The sequence below is a fragment of the Taurulus bubalis genome (assembly GCF_910589615.1).
Source record: "Taurulus bubalis genome assembly, chromosome: 14".
In the NCBI taxonomy this organism is placed as follows: Eukaryota; Metazoa; Chordata; class Actinopteri; order Perciformes; family Cottidae; genus Taurulus; species Taurulus bubalis.
In genome coordinates this window covers 26,133,272-26,152,440 of record NC_136602.1, presented here as the reverse complement: position 1 = coordinate 26,152,440, position 19,169 = coordinate 26,133,272, and the positions used below count along the sequence as shown (strand labels likewise).

The following is a 19,169-nucleotide window of genomic DNA, read 5'->3' as shown; positions in this document are numbered from 1 at the left end:
TACACACAGTATATATTTCAATCATCTCAAATATTCCAGTATGGACTTGCAGCTTACCTCCTCCATTCTTGTAGCACAGGTAGGGGAACCTCCACACGTTGCCCAGGCCCACCACGTTGCCTGCTGCTGCCAGGATATATTCTCTTTTCTTCCTCCACTGCTCCCTCTGCCTCACTCCGGTCTCCATCGCTGTGCTCCTTCTTCAGTCCCCTGATCCGCTGTGACTGAAACCCGACAGAGTTCTCTGCACTCGTTTAGCCCGAGGCTGTGGCTTTGATAACAGGAAGCAGACATGACAACTTGGAGGAATGCTCAGAACAAGTGCACTGAAAAAACAAAAGACATTTGGCCGTTAAATGCAATTTTTAAGCAGGGATCAAGATTTGTATCTCAAACACACTATAATGCCATTTCCATTCCAACTCAGTGCATCATGGAACAAAACATTCAACAACAAGAATCTGCATCGTCTAAAAAGCTGACGTTTATTCTTTGACCATTAGAGGAATCACTGTCTTTTTTTTTTTGCCTGTGAAACACGATGGATTACAAAACAACAATTAAACACAAAATAATTACAGCAACTACTGCCACCACCTCCATGTCCTGTGGAAGTTAATTATGATGAAATATGTGTTGCATTGCTGCCGACCCTCAACTCTTTAGACCCCTAATCAATGTTCCCTCTAATTTTTTTCCCACAACCACGGGACCTGCCGAAAATGACCACAAGCCTGGTTAGCCATAGGGGATTCAAAGAGATGACAGCAAATGCATCAATATGTATACATGGTTGATATTTATTCAATATCCTTTATAATGGCTGGACTTTGGGAACATTTTAACGATGGTGTTTTACCAGTCAGTTTAGTTGAACTTAAAGGATCTTTGTTGAACTTCAATAAGGGGAGGTTATGACTGGTTCACTGGCTATGACTGATAATGATATATATAAAAAAATATAAGTATCAAAGGTGTTTAGTCATTTCTCAGCGGGTACAACATTTAAGTGGAACTTCATTGAAAGAAAAATGCTAATGCAGTGCTTAACAATAATTATAGGCCTATTAAATTGACATGGTGTCATTTTTCCTAAAGGTAGCCTATATAAACAATTTAATAACTGGAGTGGTTTGCAACAAACTAGGCTACAAAACATGTAATTGAGGGAGATAGGCCTATCTGGCTATGTGGCTCATCTTGTCTGCAGGCCTATGGAAGATGTCTCTGAAGAACAGCATCTGAAAAACAGGTTAACCAAAAGAGAAACAAAGTCTCCTTTCGCTTTTGCCTCCGAGCAAGATTTGCAGATCACGCCACTCCTTTCTTCATATTTAAATATGTCTGAAAGTGTCATCCTGCCTGTGTCAGTTTGGACTATTTCATCTAGCCACTCATGTTGAACGTTAGGCAGACCTTTTTCTGGGGCGCCTGCTCTGCCTTTCTTTTCGCCATGGAGGCCTATAGCTGCTGGAGCAGGGCCCGCCAAGAGGAGCCTAAACAGCGCCGGCCCGAGCTCATGTGGCGCTCTGGGCAAGCTTCACTCCTGGCGCCCGGAGGAGGACAGCGGGGTGGGGGGTGCTAACGGAGGCAGAGCGCTAGCAGAGGTACAGAGAGCGCATGTCGAGAAACGGGACGCTGATTGGCCAAGAAGACTCGACACGTCACATAAAAGATCTTCTATTGTGGAGATGGCTCACTCCTATCTCAGAAACACTGGCGCAAAAAAGATTTTGAACCCCTGAAAAAAAAAAAAAATCAATGACTAATAAATGAATGACTGAAATATATTCCTGTTCTGTCGTTATTGACCGTCACAACAAGCCCAACTTTGGAGGACAAATGGTTTCTTTCCCCAATAAAGAGACAAGTAGAAATAGGAGATGTCAGACAGTCAGGACTTGTCTCTCCTGACAGGTCTTGTGCTGCTGCGCCCTCTGGTGGTGGAGGTCTGCTACAGCGTCCTGAAGGACGCAGCGTCTCCAAACAGGGTCCATATGAGGGAAAGTGAACAATAAAAGCCTTGAGCAGGATTTCCTCTTTGCTCTACTGCTTTAAATGATCCCGTTTACAGATGATGTCAAAACATCTGTATACAGCTCATGCAGTCACATGTTTACCTGAGTGAAGTTCCCACGCTGTAACATCTAATTAGAACTTTACATAGAAAAAAAAACAAGAAAAGGTTTCATGCAAGTAAAGTTGAATAGGTATTGTATGTTGTACTAACAAATACTTTGTTTTGTGTGTCGTACATTTACACTTGAGTTTAAATAACTAAATAAAACGTGTGAAGAGTACTTCAAACTTTACGTATTATGTCCTCTTGACTGAGTTACTTGACTCATTACATCACATGACTGAACACGTTCTGCCAGTAGAATAATGTGCAGTGAGCGTAAGACAAGTCAGCTACAGCATACTGTACACTAGTATATAGTATGTATACATTGCATAGTCACTATACACTGTGCTGTATACAGTACAGTGTATAGTGACTATACAATGTATATAAACATTGTATACACTGTATAGTCACTATACAGTGTATTTATACACTGAATAGTAACTATACACTGTATAGTATCTATACAGTGTATGTATACACTGTATAGATACTATAGTATCTATACATAGTGTATACTATATAGTAGAAGATACACTGTGTGTATAGTATACAATGTGTATAGTATATATACATAGAGTATGTATAGTAAATATACATATAGTACACACTATGTGTAGTATATATACATAGAGTATGTATAGTTAATATACATATAGTACACACTATGTGTAGTATATATACAGAGTATGTATAGTAAATATACATATAGTACACACTATGTGTAGCATATATACAGAGTATGTATAGTAAATATACATGTAGTACACACTATGTGTAGTATATATACATAGAGTATGTATAGTAAATATACATATAGTACACACTATGTATAGTATATATCCATAGAGTATCTATAGTAAATATACATATAGTACACACTATGTGTAGTATTATACAGAGTATGTATAGTAAATATACATATAGTACACACTATGTGTAGTATATATACAGAGTATGTATAGTAAATATACATATAGTACACACTATGTGTAGTATATATCCATAGAGTATGTATAGTAAATATACATATAGTACACACTATGTGTAGTATATATACATAGAGTATGTATAGTTAATATACATATAGTACACACTATGTGTAGTATATATCCATAGAGTATGTATAGTAAATATACATATAGTACACACTATGTGTAGTATATATCCATAGAGTATCTATAGTAAATATACACCTAAATAATATTTACTATACATACTCTGTATATATACGACACATAGTGTGTACTATATGTATATTTACTAAATATACATATAGTACACACTGTGTGTAGTATACATACAGAGTATGTATAGTAAATATACATATAGTACACACTATGTGTAGTATATATCCATAGAGTATGTATAGTAAATATACATATAGTACACACTATGTGAAGTATATATCCATAGAGTATGTATAGTAAATATACATATAGTACACACTATGTGAAGTATATATCCATAGAGTATGTATAGTAAATATACATATAGTACACACTATGTGAAGTATATATCCATAGAGTATGTATAGTAAATATACATATAGTACACACTATGTGAAGTATATATCCATAGAGTATGTATAGTAAATATACATATAGTACACACTATGTGTAGTATATATACATTCACTTTATTAGGTACACCTTGCTTGTTCGTCTTAGTCATCTGAAGTCTAGTGAAAGAAAAAGGATAGTAGACACGTGTTTTCCATAACTTTTATTATGTTATACAAAAATGCGACAGAAAAATAGATTTTATTTGGTGGGTTATAAAGAGCATAAGTACAGAGTGGAGCAGCGGCTGCTGACGGCCACGAGTTCAACGCTGCAGGTGAGGAAACGCTCCACTGACTCAACCGGAGGACACACTCTATAGGCGGAGTGTTCAGTCAGTCGTTCCCTTTGCACACACACACACACACACACACACACACACACACACACACACACACACACACACACACACAGTCTCCTTTGCATATCTCTGAGTTTGGTCATGGCTTGAGCTGCGGTGTGCAGAACATGAGTTAAATGACTAGCGCTGTGATCACAGTTCTACTCACGAGGCGACACGTTGCTATGGCACTACGGCGCCTCACAGAGCCGCGTTACGGACGGAGGACTCCAACAAGCAGGGAGCGACTAACATCGTGTACTAAAGGAGGAGCCGTCTGACTAAGGCATGTGCATTTTAAAAACTCTCTCAGGGACCTCCACACAGACTCTGTTGTAGTTCAAAGGCCGTTCCCGTTGAGCACTGATGGATGGACAGATTACAGATTCTAGACGGACATCTTCGCGTTCGCTCCAGTGAAGACGGACCTCTTGAAGGTTATGATGTGCAACTTACATATGAAGTGGTCGTTTCGGGGTGGCTGGTAGCTGTTTTTGGCACATAAAAAGAAAAGAAATACCTGATAACTTGAGGTACTTCTTCACATTAATGCTGAAGAACTACAACGCCCTGCTACCCCACGACAGCAGATGGTTGATGTATGAGCGTTAAGCCAGAATCAAGGCTTAATCAAGGCCAGTTCAGCTGCTTTTACACTGTGAGACGGTCGGGTCTGAATCAAATTCACGGGATCCTTATAAATAACTTTTTTGGAACAAACATCTTTTTAAATTAAGGATAATGTATCGTCATTATACATTTGGATTGAGAAAAACTAAGTATTGGTCTTGGTGGAGCTCTAGTCTGATGCTACAGGCAGTGACAGAGGAACATTAGAGAACCGCGAGACAACATTAGAGAACCGTGGAAGTCAAGGTGAGAACAAATAACTGAACACAAACAAAACATGAACATCAGTGCTGCTTCCTGGCAGGAGAACATTGAAAATCAGACAAGCTCGTCAACGGGAGCAACCGTACAAACTTCAACTGGAAAATGAGGAGGGGGCGGAGCTTGGCTTAAACCGTACCTTCTGCTTCCAACCAGAAGTTGCATAATGTAGCTTTACATTTTTAGAAACCTTTAAAATATGTACTCATACCCGCACACACACAGCACCAACAGTGTGCCTTTCTCATCAGTGACCGCTGCAGAGTTTCCGGACTGCAGATATTAAAAAGACCTCACGGTGGATTACCTAAGAGCCCGCGGCTCCGTCTCCGTGGCCGTGTGTCCGTTTGTGTTTTCACGAATGACTGCGCCGCCGTCGTGGCCGCGCCTAGCGTCGGGGCCGCAGCGCTCGCACCGGCCCTCCGTTGGCCCCGCCCCCTCATCCTCTGTCTCTTCCTCCGTCTCCAGAAGGCTGCTCTGATCCCACAGCTCCTGGCAGTCGCACACCTCGATCCCGGAGTCCCCCGTGAAGCGCCGGTACCGGCCCGGCGTCGAGTCCTTGCTGGGGTTGTGCGCGCCGTGGAGGCGGGTCTGAGCGACCTCCGGAGTGGCGGGCGGCGGCGCGTCGCCGGGGTCGGAGACGGCCGGGCCAAAGCCGGGAGGTTCCTCGGGCGGGTGCGTGGGTGCGGCCGCTGACTGCAGAGGGGTGTAGGGGGGAGGCGGCGTCACGGGGCGGTCCACCACCTCCTCGTACGCCGGCAGCAGGTAGGTTGGCAGGAATCCTGGAGAACGACAACACAGGCGAGGATGAAATACGAGTCACGTCATGATCACCTGACAGAGTCTCCGAGGCCTGAAACCCTCAGGGACTGAACCGACATCCCTTAAAGAATGCGAGAGGCTTCAAAAACACTTTGCTGGGCCACATCGCACTACCTTAACGACGTCATAACACGAACAAATATGGGTATCTATTTGATCTTTTTTGACTCCCTGCCTTGAGTGTCTTCCAGGTTCTTGCCTGACAAGATGAGAGGCGATCGTCAAATATCTATTTACCTAAAAGCCGGGTTACAAGCCTCTCCTACCTCTGGCCAGTGTCCCCGCTGTAGCAAGCTAGGTGCAGCGCTATCTAGCGCTACTGCTAGCTCCCCGCTGCTGCTGCTACTGGCCGCTGCTGCTACTACTGCCCGCGTCCCTTCTGTCGAACCGGGGCTGGTCCCGCTACCTTCGGTGGTTGTCGGGGAGCTAGCGGAGCGCTAGTGGAAGTTAGCGGGGAACTAGCGGAGCGCTAGCAGGAGCGCTAGCTGACAACAGCAGGGAGCTACAGGGGACACTGACCGAAGGTAGTAGCGGCTTGTAACCCAACTTTTACGGTACTCGTTTTTGTCAAAACAGCTTCAATAACGAAATGTATCTGCTTGCATTCCTCAAAATGTAACAAGCTCTGAACCCTCGCAGACTTTGCGGGGTCTCAAAGTCAGAGACCCCGCAATTGGGTCTCAGTACAAAGACCGATGGTGTTTAGCTAAACTCAATCCCTAATACAGTTTCCCTACTCAAAAATTCTCACGATTGCAAAGGACTTGCTCAAAACATGACCATAGAGGTTAAAGCCGCACTAATCAAATGATACAACTTTAAAACGGGGTCAAACATCACCAGCTCTTCAGTTCCCCTCAGCTCTATGTTGCTGTTTGGCAGCAATTTTGGACGAAAGATTGTAACTTTGAAAGACTCTGACTCCATGTGTCTTCCTCTGCTGACTGATAACGCCTCATATAATCTCCAGCTGAATGTATTTCTACACAAATCAAGGACTGAGAACCGAGATGTCGCCGTGTGTCAGAGAGGTAGAAACTAGCCGCGTGTGGAATGTGCAGAGGCAGACTCACTGAGGTAGAGCGGTAGCTGGGAGTTGTTGTGCGCCTCTCGGTACGCGATGAGGTTGATCTCGTTCTGCCGGCGCTGCTGCTGGAAGCGCTGCTTGGACCGCCAGTGCTGACAGATGCAGCAGCCCGTCAGGATAATGATCAGAGCCCAGACCAGCCAGAACCCTGCAGGGCCCACAGTGCAGACACACTTAGTACACATCCAGACTTTTTGTTTTTACTTCATTCTTTCATTGACAAAATAAGTCAAAGATAGTAGTTTTTGACTGCGTCCATCCTCTGTCCATGGCAGTAACGTCAGCGATGTCATACAGAGTTGGCTAATCTATGAAAGCTAACCACTTGGCTAACTGTTTAGCTTGCGAACGTATCTTTTAAAAGATTTTGGAAGTTGCTGCTCAAAAAAAGACTATATGTTCACAAACAAGAATAATAAAGCAATGTCCATTCTTAGCTTAATAATTTCCCTTTTTCTCTCACAACATAATAAAAAAAGAACCGATAAGAAGAATCGATAAGAGTACTAGTATCAATAAAATCCTAACAACACCCATTCATATTGGTCAAAACTTCAACAGGAATTAAAATGACAGCATATAACAGATATAGTGAATAAACAAAGAGCTGAACTCAATAGATCGACCTCATTGTCACCGATACCTGATCCAGTCAGTATCAGCCCAATACCCGATATCAGTGCATCACTCACCCAAAACAAGTGCTGTATGTGATGGATTAGTCGCGGTGCCGGTTCCACTCGCCTAACTGGTAAAACTCCTGATCTTTATCCAACAATAGATCCTCAATCTGCGTCCTCCATTCTGTTGCATTTCAGATTTCCTCTATTTTAGACTGTAATGTTTGTGCATAAACTAAAACAATATAGCAAAAGACCCATTCTGTATGGGTCTGACACATTTATGCGCTTGCAGTTCTGTACGCTCCTGCTTCATGTCGTGTGATAACAGTGTCATGACGAGGTAACTCACACCACAGTTCATAGTAGTAGCTGCAGCACTGCGTCTCTCCACAGCAGTGACCCGACTCGCAGACGTAGCTGTGATTGTTTACTCCCTGGCACACCAGCCTGGCCTGTAAACACACACACACACCGCTCTGTCACACACATGCACACATGCACACACACGCGCACACGCACACACACACACACACACACACACACACGACCACTGGGTCCAAGAGGCAACGGAAACAACATAAATGCATTCTGGCATGGCAATACCAAGAGTAGGGCATTTATTAAGAAAAAGAAGAAAAATAATTGCTTTTCATAACACCTTGCATCGTAAGCACATCAATATTTTCTGTCTTACTTTTTATAATAAAAATGACACACGCGCAAACTTGCTTACTTTGAAATGTACTTTTGAGCACCATTTATTTATTCAGACACCATTACTGTCGGTAGGGTTGTAATAGTACAATAACCATCTTGGAAAATATCATGGTTTACACTTTTATTATTATTATTATGCTACAATGAGAACATCATTATAATAACCACAATTCTAAACCTGATTGTGTGTCATAATATACTAAAACATAGTTAACATGTTAGCAGCACTACAGCATGTAACATTAACTATTAAATGAACAACAGCTGCAGCAGCGAGCTACTTAAATATTGTCCTATGATTATTAACAATTGACATACTGTAGGTGTGTGACAGCCTATGAATAACATCACACAGCCCTGACCTCCACTTAAACGATCAACTGATGATCAAAAGTGGTTTCTGATTAATTTTCTGTGGACCTAACCGTCTCACCTCTCACCTATATGTCTCTGTTTGACATACTGTTGCCAGACCTAGTAAACAGACCTGAGCTCAAGCTGCCCAGAAATCTCTTCTGGATCCAACTGGGCAGAGCCTCTTGGATCAGATGTCACATATAAACGCTGCTGCAGCTCTCACACCCAACTGCACTGTGTAACACAGGCCAGGGCTGAGGATTACACATTAAACTAAGATGGCATATCTGCAGCAGTAAAACTCTCCCATCAAGGATATACAGCTAATCAGCTGGTGTTATGTTAGATGTCTGTGTCACTTCCATTCATCACTGATTTCCTGATTTTAAAACTAGTGCTTGCAGACCTTCTCGTTCCATTTCACAGTCTGAACCATCAGCATGAGTTTAATACCACGAGTGATCAATACGTCTTCTCTGTTTTGATATCTGTAATCACATTTAGATAGTGTCACTGGGGTTTATATTTCTTTAGAGAGCTCACCTCAGTATTGTTGTCCATGCTAAATCTATCGCTTAACACCATCTCAGCAGGGATTTCACATTAATATGTACATCGCAGTCATACCCCGTCACAGAATACGACACCTCGCTGTTTCAGGAGTTACGTTATGATTCTGACTTGCAATCAAAAAGATTGTTATTGACCAACCCTGCTAACGCTAGCTGAGTTAGCTTCTAATATACTAACCTAACTAACTTATGTTATGTCAACAGCACTGCTAACTTTAGTTTCATTATCCATGTTTGTTACTGCAGAGGCGAATAAAACTGGCCTCCCAAGCAGGGGCGTTTTTTTAGTTTATCAACCCACGAGCTCGTAACTAGCAATAAAGGTGAGTCCAACTCGGGCTAAAAAGTTTTAGCCAATAGGCTAACTAAATTAATGTTCTTAGCTAGCTAAGCTAACATTAGCTGTTCAAAAAACGTCGACTAAGTTAGTATTTACCTCTATGACTGTGGCCTCTGTCGCTGAATTCTCTTGTCCAGCGATGAACTTAAATGACCCCATTGCCATGAAATATAAGATATTAGTATATCTTAACCGCAAAACTGTTAATTAACAGTCGCATTGTTAACAAAACGTCAGTCTCGGTGGATAACCTAAACAAAACAAGTCGGGCTGAACTGCAACAACCTGATCGCTCGCGCTCTCAGCCATTGGCCCATTCTTCAACGCAGATGGATTTACTGGACAGCGATTGGCCAATTCTGTTGTCACTGAAATGGTGCCTTCAAGGACCCGAGCAACATCTGTCACCAGGCAGGCGGGGTCAATTTTACCTCGGCAACAGCAGTAAACATACGGAAGTGTTGCATTCAAGTTACATAAGAAAAAACAAACTGTGCTCTGTTTTTCTGATTAACGAGGTAATTATCTGAGAAAAGTTTGAGAAAAATCTGGTCTGTTTATCTGCATTAACCATGTACGCCAAATTCCTGCAAAATTACTTTGGTACTTCAAGTAGCTTATATAAGAAGACCCGCTCCATATAAACGGCGTATTTACAAGGTATCACAAACACAACACATGTTATATGCATGCGATTATAAATGTACCTATTTTATATTTAAAAGAGATTTTATATTTAAAAGAGACTCCATTTCTACAAATAGATCCCCTTAAATGCTACACACTATTCCTTTAAGTAAAACCTTAAATGCAGGACTTGTACTTGTAACGGCTTGCTTCTATATTATGGCATTACTTTACTTCAGTGAATTATAGATAGATAGATAGATAGATAGATAGATAGATAGATAGATAGATAGATAGATAGATAGATAGATAGATAGATAGATAGATAGATAGATAGATAGATAGATAGATAGATAGATAGATAGATAGATAGATAGATAGATAGATAGATAGATAGATAGATAGATAGATAGATAGATAGATAGATAGATAGATAGATAGATAGATAGATAGATAGATAGATAGATCTGTGTGAAAGAAATTTCAGCTTTATGTCTTGACCGCTTTTTCTATTGCAGTTTTATTTTGAAAATCCTATAAGGGTTATGTTTCAACACACATCAAGCACCATGTCTCAGCTTGTTTCATGGGAAACTATTCTTTCATGCATAATGAGCTTTTTGTTTATGAGAACACTGAAACATTAACTTTCAAAATACTGCAAGATGTCGACACAAATTCAAACCAATACTCATGTTCAGTAATGCTGACTCTAAACCGTTAAATTAACGACAACAACAATAGTCATGATCCTTTTTTTGTTTTTAGCTGTAGTAGAGATTTATCCACGGCTTGGTGCAGCTGTTGAGGCTGGCCAGCAGCATGATGACGGCAAACACTGGACCTGTGAGAGAAAGAGTGACGGAAAAATGTGTAAACAAACTTTATGCTCTAAAAAGAGAGATAAAATCCACAATTGTTGACTATAGCTTGACATGAACACTTCATAATCCTGTTCAGTGTTGATCTATAACTCTATTAATATAATGTGACAGGCATCTTTGGTCCTCACTTAGACAAACCTTGAGTAGGCGCACTGCTGGGACTCCATGCAGACCACAACTGGACAACAAAGAATGGGCTCCAGCACACTGTGTGTCATTATAGTAACACAGTCTTCAGCATGGCGTTGGACATCCCCTTCACACCTGCAGCGCCTTTCTCTTCATGTTGAAGTAAATTGTTGTGGTGTCTCCTGAACGAGCCCTTCAAGAAGGAAACCATCGGCTTACAAACCGCATGGTACCGGTCTATGGTCATGGCCACTGTCATACAACATCCAGACCACCTGCAGGTGTTTCAGGAAGTCCGTGTCTCGGAACGTGTGAGTAATTTCCATGAGAAACTGTGGTAGGACTTGGAAAAAAAGCGACCATAAAATGTTTTTTGTGTTTCTTTTTCTTCTCTTCCAAAGTGTGCCCAAGAAGAAAAGATTGCCACGTGCTACAAGCACAAAAACCAAACCCAGAATCCCAGCTTTGATGAGCGCAAAACGTCCATACACGTCTCCATCCTCAACTGTTTCCTTTTCTCAACTGTTGCAGCTGGAACCCATTTCATTCCTGATGTTTCCAGTATTTCCCATAACTACTGGGTTCAACTGGCGTTTACGTGCATTATATGTTTCTGTGCATTATCTTGTGTTGGAGCAGAGGCATCTTAGCATTTTCTCCTTCTTTGCGAGCGTGTTGCAAGTGACTGTGGCTTTGAGAAAGGAACGCCATGGAGGGGGAGGGGGGGGTCAGTCTGATCCTCAGGCTTATGACATACACAAAATATATCAAATAAGACCAGAATTGACCCCCATTGGAAAAAGACGAGATTTGACTCAATCACATGACATGTTGCAATAATCAAAATGCATATCGAACTTTAATCTATTAATGTAATCAATCTTCAAAATGAGCTATACAGCACTTTAACAAGTACTAAGTTATCTGCATCCTGTTTTCACATCATCTTTTCTTACCACATTAGCACACAGATGCTCTTATTACTGATGTCTGTATTAGACAATAAAGTGCTTATGCTCTGTGAGTATTCAAATGTTTCTATAGTTATAAAACAATTCAGTTTATTTTATGTAGCCCAACATCACAAATACAAGTTTGCCTCTTAGGGCTTTACAATCTGTACACATAACATCCCTGTCCCGGGACCTCACATCGGATCAGGGAAATAAAGATAGTAAAAACCTTTCACAGGGAAAAAAGGGAAGAACCCTTCAGGAGAGCAACAGAGGAGGATCCCTCTCCCGGATGGACAGAAGCAATAGATGTCACGTGACCAGAATGAATAACGTAACGGAGTTACAGCACATTGCATGAATATGACAGAAGTTAATCATATAATGAGTAGTAGGCATGGTCCACGATCCAGATAACCATGATCCATGAAGCAGAAGGCGGGAGAGGAGGGGCATCAGCAGGGCCAAGGCAGCAGGCAGGAGACAGGAGACAGGAGGTAGGAGGCAGGATTGGCTCCAGACAGCCACGATCTCTCTGACGGAATCACGGGGTGAGTTGCCCTCGTGAATCGCGAGGGGAGTTGTCTGACTCTCCCTCTCCTGACGGAGTCAGCCCTAACTATAAGAGCTATCAAAGAGGAAAGTCTACTCTTAAACAAGGTGACCGTGTCTGCCCCCCCGCACTGAAAGTGGAAGCTGGTTCCACAGAAGAGGAGCTTGATAACTGAAAGCTCTGGCCCCTCCAGTGTTCACTCTTCAAGTCGGCCAGTTTAACCGTCCCGTACAGCAGAGGTAGTCATGAATCTCTTTTGTAGTGACATAAAATTAACTTCCCCTCCTCTCTCTTCCCCTTTCCTTCCATCTCTCTTGGCCCGGCGCTCTCTTCTCCTTTGAACTCTTTCGGCCCAGTCCGAGGGGACAAAAGCAAACAAATCACATTGTCCTTTCGGGGAATTTGGGCTTGTTTGCCGCCTTTCATGACCTCTTCTTTTAGGCACCTCTCTGCCTGCGCTCATTCAGGGTCCCCCAAGAAAGTCAATGGTTCCTTACATCCCAGTTTGACAAGTCAGGAGGATACGCGCTAATCCCCTTAATCTGGCCTTTCTCCTGTGCGCAGCCACAGGGAGAGAAGGACCACAAGAGAGTAATCCTGTTGGAGAGACAATAGGATTAAGGGCCCGGGCCCGTGAGTGACAATCAGGTATCCACTGACTGATCTGCAAAGCAGGAGCCCCGGCCACTCTGCCTTCAATGTGACTTTATTTTTGTTTGGCAGGGCCCGAGAGGGATGGGGGACGGGTGTGTTTGTGACAGGAGGGAGGATATGTCTTTGAGGGGCCGCTGGAGGTCCGACAGGCCTGTGGTCCCGTGAGCACCAGGGACCCGGGAATGACTGACAGGTGAGGGGTATAAGAGCTGGGAGGGTTTGGTATGGGAGGCTGGGGGCTGGCACAGACATTTTCGTTGGTGACTATTTTCAGCGGTGGATGAATGCTTATGCAGCGCTCTTTCGAGTCACGTGTGTAATAAAAAGAAAGAAAGAAAGAAAGAATGTCTTACGTGACGGAATCGATTTCACAGGTGAACGTGTGCTTTCGTGATACAAAGTGGTATAAAGTGGAGATAGTTGTGTATTTCCTTAAGAACGCAGCCCCACCTGCTCCCTTTGACCCTGTGTGACTCCCCCATCAACGCCATGAAGTCCTTCCTCTTCCTGGGCTCCACCATTACCCAGAACCTCAAATGGGAGCTGAACATCAGCTCCATCATCAAGAAGGCTCAGCAGAGGATGTTCTTCCTGAAGCAGCTGAAGAAATTCAACCTGCCAAAGACCATGATGCACTTCTACACTGCCATCGCTGAGTCCATCCTCTGCTCCTCCATCAGCGTCTGGTACGCTGCAGCCACTGCCAAGGACAAGGGCAAGCTGCAGCGCATCATCCGCTCTATTTTTATTGTTTTACAGTTTAATTCTATGTCTATGTTTATTGTTCTGCACCTTTCACAGAGTCAAATTCCTTGTATGTGCAACGTACTTGGCCAATACATGATTCTGATTCATTCTGACTCACGTGACAGAAGCACAAAGCAGTTTTCAGTTAGTTCAAAATAATTTCATATGTTCTTAGAGTTTTCTCACTTCCACAGCAATATTATTAAGAATCAAGGTAAAGAGTGTTTTCATGACTTCTGCTACCATTATCAACATGTGAACTTCACCGTGTGAACACCAGATGGCCCCGTTGGTACACATATGTCTTCAGCAGGACTCTCCAGGTCGAAGGCCCCCCACTTCCCCTGAAGCTCCTCAGGTCACAGGAAAGCCAGCCTTGAACCAACAAATTCAACCCAATAACGTGACCAGAAACCACACAAAAAAACCTTGAGCTGCGAGTGTTTGCTTCTGATACCTGATCCCCCCGCTCCCCCCTAACCCGGCTCTGCCACCACCGCCGCAGCCGGGAGCCGGCCTGTAAAGGCCTCCGAGCCGGAGGAAGCAAGCCTCGCATCCAGTGAAAAGAGACGTGGTCCGCTCCATTCAGCTCAAGTGAACTTGGCCAAAGAAAACAGCGGTCGATTCTTTGCATCTCCTCGTGTTACGGTGGCGGTCCTGTTAAGTGCTGGGGGTAAATTACAGGTTAGCCATTGTGTGAAAGGGAATGAGTCATGAGGCCGGTGGATTTCCACGTGTGACAGGTGCTTGCAGTGGTCGCTCCGTGTTTGTTTAGGCGAGCTGGAGCGGCGCTCGGAGTCGATACCCGTGGAAGTTCCCACTCAAGGCTCAGGTGAGGCGTCAACCAAGTGCTGACCAACTGCCATTCAGAGTTTTTTCGCCGGACAGAAGAACCACGGACAGAATGTCTTCAACATGCTGGGAAAACTGTTTGAATGTGATCAGGAGATGATGTAGAAACGTGTGTTAAGCATAGAGTCTGAGTCAGACTGCGTGTTAGCCTAGCTCAGCAGGTGGAAACAGCTAGACCGTTAGCATTGTATAGCGTCGAAAGAAGTCATAGTATGTTGAAAAAGTAAACAAATAGTCCTCAGCATCGTTGAAGAAATCAAAAAAAGGTTATTTTATAGTTTTTTTGAAAAAGTCATTCATCAGTAATTATGTCGAACAAGTATAGAAAAATACTATATTGTAGTAAGCAAAACAAAAACAACAGCTAACACTCAGGTGTTGTATCTCATTTAGTCTGCTCACAAACAGACCCACAGTAGGTAGTTCTGTGTTAGAACTATTTCTTGATGGAAAACAGTTAATTTGCCCAGAACAGACTTCGCCGGATCAGCAAAATTCCTGTTGCTGCTGTTACAGCTACTAAGTGACGGTCTGCCTCCAGAGCGTCCGCTCTCCTCCCATGAAAACTTTGAGATAATTATTTTGTTAAGTCAGAAAAATAGGCCAAATCCTTTTTTCTCAAGTGAATGTATCCCGCTTCTGTAGGAGGTCTGTATGTACATTGCAAGGTGTGTGTTTTCCCAAAGGGTTTCCTTCTCCAATTGACGTCGTTTTTGTGGATCTCCAATTACATTCAGCATCTAACAGATTATTTCCACCGCAGGAACTTTTCAGGGAGGGCAGGGGCTTCTTTTACCTGACCTTCATGACATGAACCAGAAGCCAAAAGGTCCCTGCTCTGTGGGTATTTCCCCGATTGCCTGCAAAAAAGTTATAATTTAAGTTCACAACAGTAGCAGCAGCCTCAACAGGTGGATCAGCGGCTGGTTGAATTGTTAGGACACTTTGCTGGGCCTCAGACTGTCCCGTCTATGGACATGTTTCTGTTTGTGTCAACCCAGCAGGCTTGAAATCACATCCATATTGTATGTTTCTGCAGATTATTAGTATAATTATAGATATTCTGCAGTATAAAGACCAACCAAAAACCGACACATCATACATGGAATTATATTTTTACTCAACTAAAACAAAAGGAGGCCAAAGGTTAGCACAGTGTGCTCGACAATATTCCATGAAAGACAAGAAACTAAAGAGAGGCGGAGCAAAGGCAGCTGCTTGAGAAGACAAAAAAAACAAAGACTCGTTTGAAGTGTGTGGGTGAACGGTGTGGCATGTTTTTTTATGGGGCCGCCGCTCGACAGCAGCTTTGTGCCTCATGATGTAGCAGCACCTTCTGAAATGGATGATGTCACCCGACACACAGGTATCAGGGATGAGAGGGCAAGGCGGCGGTCTAAGCTCTCAAACCCTGAGTGACACTACAGAGGAGGACAGACATGTGCAGACAAGAAAACACAGCGCTCAATGCCAGGCTCGTTTATCCACTGGACCTAAACATCTACTACAGAGAGAACACACATGCTGAGGAAGCTGAGCTCTACCGGAGTGGCATCGTGGGTACTTTCGTCAGTGTAATGTGGTTTTGTCCATTTAGAGTTTAAAGGCAAGTGATGTTCGTTAAAGGAAGCTCAGACAGACTAAACAACAATATTAGAATGTTTTTGTAAAAGAGGCAGGATGAGTATTTCTTGTTATTTGCGTTATTACAAATGTCAGCTGGATTTTAAATGAAGTTTTCTTACTTCAGCTGCCATGGTGCCATAGAAATATTGGCATTGTACGCTTTCCTGCATTGGGTCAAGGCAAGTGACGTAGTAAGCGGCTGTTATTGTTCGTAACATGGTATAGTTATGAGTATTATAAGTGAAAAGATATACTTTGGGCAAGTTGAAGGGACTTTCACCCAGGAAACCAATGTTCACGTCCCTGTGTGAAAGCAATATTTTACGTTGAACTACATCGTAATCTTTTTTCGATGTCAGTTCAACAAATATTGTCTACAAGAAGTGTCAGAGAAACGTCCGGTGGTCTGTTCCTCAAGGTTCCTCAAGGTTCCTCAAGGTTCCTCAAGGTTCCTCAAGGTTCCTCAAGGTTCCTCAAGGTTCCACGCTCTGCACTACAACACCCACACATGTTATCAGTATGTTGACATTAGGGAAGCAGACTGGTCGTTGCGTTCCAGCCTTGTGAGAAAAGATGAGGACACGATTCGCCTCCTCTTAGAAAGGTTAGAGCCAATTAAATGCTAGATGTTCATGACGGAAAACCGTGAATTAAAGAGTCGAACCTCCGGCTGTTCGAGGTGTTTTTGGACGGTCAACCTGCGTGTTGACTGGACGACTCCCTGATGTCAAGACTGCAGAGCTTACTACTTTGGTTGTGATCAAGGAAAATAAATTCCGAGAACGAGAGAAGTTGTTTGGCTAAGTTCTTCCGGAGGCTACACCAGGCATCCAATAATTATTACGCGCTAACACCATGTAACCAATAGGCTGAACCTATAGGTACTGAACCATGCAGTGACTGCAGTGCGGCGTTGGCCACACCACCACCGCTACCGCTGCTGTTAAAAGCTTTATTAGACAGTGTACAGTCGGTGTGGGTTTTCCTCGTATTACTGGCCCTGGCTGAAGTACTAACTACTGATCATGTTTGACAAAATCCTCCAGCAAGAACATTTGGCGTGTAGCGTGTTGTTATGGAGGCGGCGCCCGTCCCCGCCCTCTATGATTAATTCAAGTGTCCGGAGTCCCTGGGGGTCACATCTCCTGCATGGGTGTGCAATGTCTGTACGCACCCTGGCCACTCCTCTTATGTGGCCCTGGCATATTAGCTAATGGACGACATGATCTAATATATGCCATTAATGGACAGCGGGGACGGCCACTGCCCAGACTCACAGTGTGTGGACAACCCGGGACATGTGTGGCTGCTAGAGCACACACTCACACACGGCACGGTTCAACTTCTACTGTATGCTTCTGACACTTGCACTCCTTTGATGTGAATGCTGTCGTTACACAACGACTTAAAGGGTCTGGTTTTGTCCATTATTTCATCCAGTTGTGATCCCATTCCACTCTCTAGGATCTGGGAACATGATGATTGCTGTCCAACGGGTCAGATAATCCGACAGGATGAAAACAAACCAACATTTTATCCAGAAGATCTAAAGCACTTTATTTGGAGGTCAAAGTGAAATTGACCTCGGATGAAATGATGCTTATAATCCCTTGTTGGACGTAGAAACCAGTGAGCTACACGGAACTACAGTAAGAGCAGTAATTTAAGATGTTTATATATATATATATATATATATATATATATATATTGTAGTGTTATACAATAATAGTATGAATAGTAAATTAATGGTGAAAGCCATATAAATACATTTAGAATCAAATTAGCCGATTATTCAAAAGCCAAACAGGATAATGTCAATGTAATTATGAGGTGTAATTAATACAAACGTTTTCAAACACTTTTTAAAATTGCCTCAAAGTAATGAAATATACAATCCCTAGGAGACAAACTTGTAAAACAGCAGGCTAATAGCCCATGACTCCGACGGAGAATTGTGTTCGTAATCTAAGGGAAAATTAAAAAAACAAGAAAATTGTTCAGGCCGTTCCCATCAAGTGTGCGTAGCTATACCTACCTATTCATAGACATCCCACCAAATCTGGACAGCGGAGGAGTGACGTAGAGACGCCATATACGGCTCTGGTAGCAACCTGTCAATCACAAGGTAGCCCCGCCCAAAGCATACTCCGCTTCATGGTCTATTTCACTCTAAATGGACCCTAATTTACGAACACATCATGCTGTATTGAGGAAGACTTGAAAGTAGAGATTGAGATGATAAACTCATGTTTACAATGTTTACTGAGGGAATAAATCAAGAGAGAAGAAGAGTCATTTTCTCATAGACTTCTATACAATCAGAGGAGTCGCCCCCTGATGGACAGGAGAGAGAATGCAAGACACTTCTGCATTGGCTTCACTCTTCAGAACCAGAGTGCAGCCTAGTATAAATATTTCCAATAAAGGTGATTCTGATGAAAGACAATTGGAAGCTTTTTGGGTGTAAAAATGTCTTATTCAGCGTTTGTTCTACTAAGGTCCATCTTCTTGTGTCACTTCTGGTTGCAAAGGACCAAAATGGCGACGGCCAGAAACCACTACTGTTATCACAAGAAATGAAACTGCTGCCGTCACTTTAAATACATCTACTCTGCATTCCTGAGCAGTTTGAGCCTTCATTCCTTTCAACTGACCACCCACAACCACACACGCGCACACGCACACGCACACACACACACACACACACA

General features: G+C 43.0%; 2 protein-coding genes and 1 pseudogene across 3 annotated transcripts in view; all 3 read right to left on the bottom strand.

Annotated features, from left to right (window-relative positions):
- LOC306746858 (sodium- and chloride-dependent GABA transporter 3-like) overlaps positions 1–187 on the bottom strand; it is a gene marked incomplete at both ends in the record, with an annotated part of 18,165 nt that extends 17,978 nt beyond the window's left edge. Inside the window, one exon of the mRNA XM_079229837.1 lies at positions 58–187. Within this exon, the coding sequence (XP_079085963.1) occupies positions 58–187 (130 nt within the window). The remainder of the gene's footprint in view (positions 1–57) is intronic.
- Positions 188–3,876: 3,689 nt separating this feature from the next.
- The window catches only part of fbxw4 (F-box and WD repeat domain containing 4), a 57,952-nt gene continuing 42,659 nt past the window's right edge, over positions 3,877–19,169 (bottom strand). The window contains exons 9-11 of the mRNA XM_079229612.1: positions 7,800–7,902; positions 6,814–6,975; positions 3,877–5,700 (exon numbers count right to left, since the gene is read on the bottom strand). Coding sequence (XP_079085738.1) covers positions 5,222–5,700; positions 6,814–6,975; positions 7,800–7,902 — 744 coding nt within the window. The 3' untranslated portion in view covers positions 3,877–5,221. The remainder of the gene's footprint in view (positions 5,701–6,813; positions 6,976–7,799; positions 7,903–19,169) is intronic.
- LOC306746480 (vasopressin V2 receptor-like) lies at positions 10,828–13,796 on the bottom strand (annotated as a pseudogene). Its single transcript has 5 exons — positions 13,687–13,796; positions 13,384–13,475; positions 11,212–11,506; positions 11,086–11,154; positions 10,828–10,907 (listed from the first exon to the last, which is right to left on the bottom strand). The product of its transcript is annotated as a vasopressin V2 receptor-like (transcript).